The 3,228-nt window shown below is 40.1% G+C and overlaps 1 protein-coding gene across 1 annotated transcript; it reads right to left on the bottom strand.

Moving 5' to 3' along the window:
• Nucleotides 512–2,790, bottom strand: LOC109223306. The gene has a single exon (XM_019387565.1). The coding sequence runs from the start codon at nt 2,636–2,638 to the stop codon at nt 674–676; it is 1,965 nt and encodes a 654-aa protein (XP_019243110.1). The 5' UTR covers nt 2,639–2,790; the 3' UTR covers nt 512–673.

Below are 3,228 nucleotides of genomic sequence, written 5' to 3'. Positions count from 1 at the left end.
AAACAGATGAATATTTGCAAAGAGTACAGTCAGATGAGAGTATTTTGCTTAAGTTGGAGCTTAGCATTTCAGAGCAACGGCGACCGAAATGGTTAGTCTTAAAGATATTGAAAATATTGATCTGGCATGTTGTAACAAGGGACAGAACTAAAGTAACAAAATATTTGGTCGTCAACGTGCAATGACTACTTTTTTTTTTGCTTAGCTGAAGCCGCAGGTTAAGGATCTTATTGGTTAAAAGTATTTATCACACTGCAATAAATATTTTTAACCAATAAGATCCTCAACTTCTAGCTCCAGTAAGCAAAAGGAAAAATAGCACTTAAGCACTATCAATTGCCTGCAAAAATAGACATAGACAGGAGTTCAAGTTGCAATTCAACTTTGTTTTCCGATGCTCGGAAAGTGGGTGAGTGAGGCCATTTACAGACCCATTTAGATAAATTTTTGGGGAAGGACGAATTAAGAAATATATTTTGAAAAAGAACTAAGATCACTAAGTATGCAGATAGAGGCAATAAACTGATTCCTGCAGCTATTTCGGAAGAGAATAGTTATACATTAGCATTACAGTAGAAATTTTAAGGCCAATGCTTCTACACCATTCTTAACTACAGCATACAAAAGACAAAAATTAAAGCTACAACTACGATAAAAGAAGTATCTTACTTCACTAGGCAGCCTCAACCTTATCACCATCCACAACATCGAGTATAGGAAGACTGCTAAGAAATTCATCAAGACCTTCAAAAAACCCAATCACTTCAACAGTGTCATCCTCTCCCTCCCCTGCTTCATTTTCGTGGCTCATCTGAACTATAGGCTCTTCAACATCATTACTGAACTCCACATTCAAATCCAAACTCCCAAAGTGTTTTGCGACCCCATCAGTTGGCCTTCTTGTCTTACTTGCAATACCTTTCTTATTTGACTCAACTGCCACAACATGTGACATCTCTACACCATCTTGAGTAGCTAAACCATCTTGCAAATTGAAATCATTATTCCCTTCAACGTTCTTTGCCTTAACAGCTTGCTGCTTCATGGCATTTTTACTTGGGGTTCCCGTCCTTGCATTCTTCCGCTTCCCACTCTTCGCTTTGTTCCTCTCCTTATTCCGATTCCAATCCTCATCAGACTCCTCACCTGCCTCCGACACCTCAACAAACACATCATCATCATCATCAACGTATATTCTTGGAGCAAAATGCTCTCGTCCATCCCCACTGATCGATGCACCTGCATTATGCAAAGCGCCAAGATTATCCACATGACTATGTCCTCCAACAACACGATTATGTATATTACTCCCTCCATCCCCCCCAGCACGCGGACAAGTAAACATCGGCGAAAATGGAGACCAGCTCGAACCATTATCTCTATTTCTCTCAAAATTCTCCAAAGACAATCCTAAAGGCATAAATCCCCAACAACAAAAACAAGCGTCTTTTCCATCAATAATTGGTGGAGGGGACGCAATTGTTACAGCTTGGAAAGCCCTCTTACAATTTTGACACCGCAAAGTACAATCAGCATACTCCAAAGGGAACTCATACATAATATAACAATAAGGACAAGCAGTCCAGAAACTGGGTATCCTATTATCTGAAGCATCTACATTTCCTTCTTTCTCGTTGGCATTACTCACATGATCACTAGTACTAGCAGACCTGTTTTCATTGTTCCCCACCACATTCTCATTCCTTTCTGGGAGGTGTTGATTCCCATGCTGCTCTACAGAAACCATCGGTTCTGGCCCTCGTGTCGAACTCAACCCGATACCAAATGGTGGGTTTTCTGTATTTAAGCTTCTCACAGAGGTTACCGGCTGTGGTTGGTTCAAACTCAAGAATGTCGCAGGTTGTTCATCTGTGTTTGAAAATGAAATAGACGTCACTGGTGGTTGTGCATGTTGTCTCGGAAATGTTACAGGTTGTTGTGGTTGCTGATGTTGTTGCTCTGTAACCGAGCCTGCCATAGAGGTCACAGTTTCTTGTTCACGAGTCAGAAATTTGACTGGCATAGAAATTCCAGCTTGTGGGTCTCTACTAAAGCTCACTTCAGCAGCATGTGACCCTTGATCTTGACTGGGCAAATTCACAAACATTTGGTCTGCATTTGAACTGGGTATTGAAGGATACGCACCATGATGCACAAAATTCACAGGGGTAGGTGTAGAAGCAACTGGGTAAAGGTTAAGGAAGAAACCCAGCTCCTTATCATACATACTTTTTCTCAAGGGATTAGAAAGAACTGAGAATGCATCAACAACAAGGCGAAAAGCTTGATCCGAAAAGGGGAAATTGTTGTTCTGAGGGTTGAGAAGAAGAGCAAATCGGCGATACTGATCAGCGATGAAGTCGGCATTTTGGGTTTGGTTAGGAGGGATTTGGAGAATAGAGTAGTAGTCGAAGTGGTGGTTGTTTATCCTTTTGTCGCCGGCGCTTAAAGTATCGACGATGCCGAGTATTTGGTCGGTAGCAGGTGCTAATGTCGGGTCGGATTCACGGGCACGGGTCGCGAATGATTTGCTGCCAACAAGGTCACGATTCGTTAAGAGCTTCTCAGCGATGGATAGCCAACGCAATGCTTCAGGTCGGTTAGAGGGGGGGCCATTGATGAAGAAGGGATGCTCCATTAGGATTTTAGGAAGAGAATGTAGAGTAAGCTAGGACAAATGGAGGAAGTAAGTAAGAAAGGGAGAGTGAGAGTGTGAAAGGGGAGTGTGTGTATTTTTGATGGACGAAAAAGGACAATAGGGTGTGTTCGCGTGAAATGACATAAGGTTACGTGTTGTTTGCACATACTGAGCATGAACTATTGGCTATTGCAAATTTGCAATCAATTGTAATTACTTCACTTACCTTTTGGTTTTTCCAATTGGAATTGTCGCGGCCCAATTTCAAAGGTTGTGATGGCTCCCAAGATAATCGTTAGGCATGCTAATAGTGAACTACCCACTTGATTTTTTATTTTAATAGTTTTAGAGTAATTACTTTTTATTTAATAAGAGAACGATGAATGGATAATGATAGTAATGTAAAGCATAAAATAACAAAAGAGTAAATTAGTAAATTTAATACTCAAAACCATATAATATCCACTAGAATATTCTCAGAACACGGTGTCACAAGTGTATGAGCATCTAGTAGAATAGAGAAACTCTTCATATATATATATATATATATATATTATATATATATATATATATATATATATATATATATG

Source organism: Nicotiana attenuata, chromosome 3, assembly GCF_001879085.1.
Source record: "Nicotiana attenuata strain UT chromosome 3, NIATTr2, whole genome shotgun sequence".
In the NCBI taxonomy this organism is placed as follows: domain Eukaryota; kingdom Viridiplantae; phylum Streptophyta; class Magnoliopsida; order Solanales; family Solanaceae; genus Nicotiana; species Nicotiana attenuata.
The sequence above is the reverse complement of the archived record's forward strand: the minus strand, read 5'-3'. Positions and strand labels throughout refer to the sequence as shown.

Excerpts from the sequence above, each read along its gene's own strand:
- LOC109223306 (XM_019387565.1), bottom strand. The coding sequence starts at position 2,638 with ATGGAGCATCCCTTCTTCATCAATGGCCCCCCCTCTAACCGACCTGAA.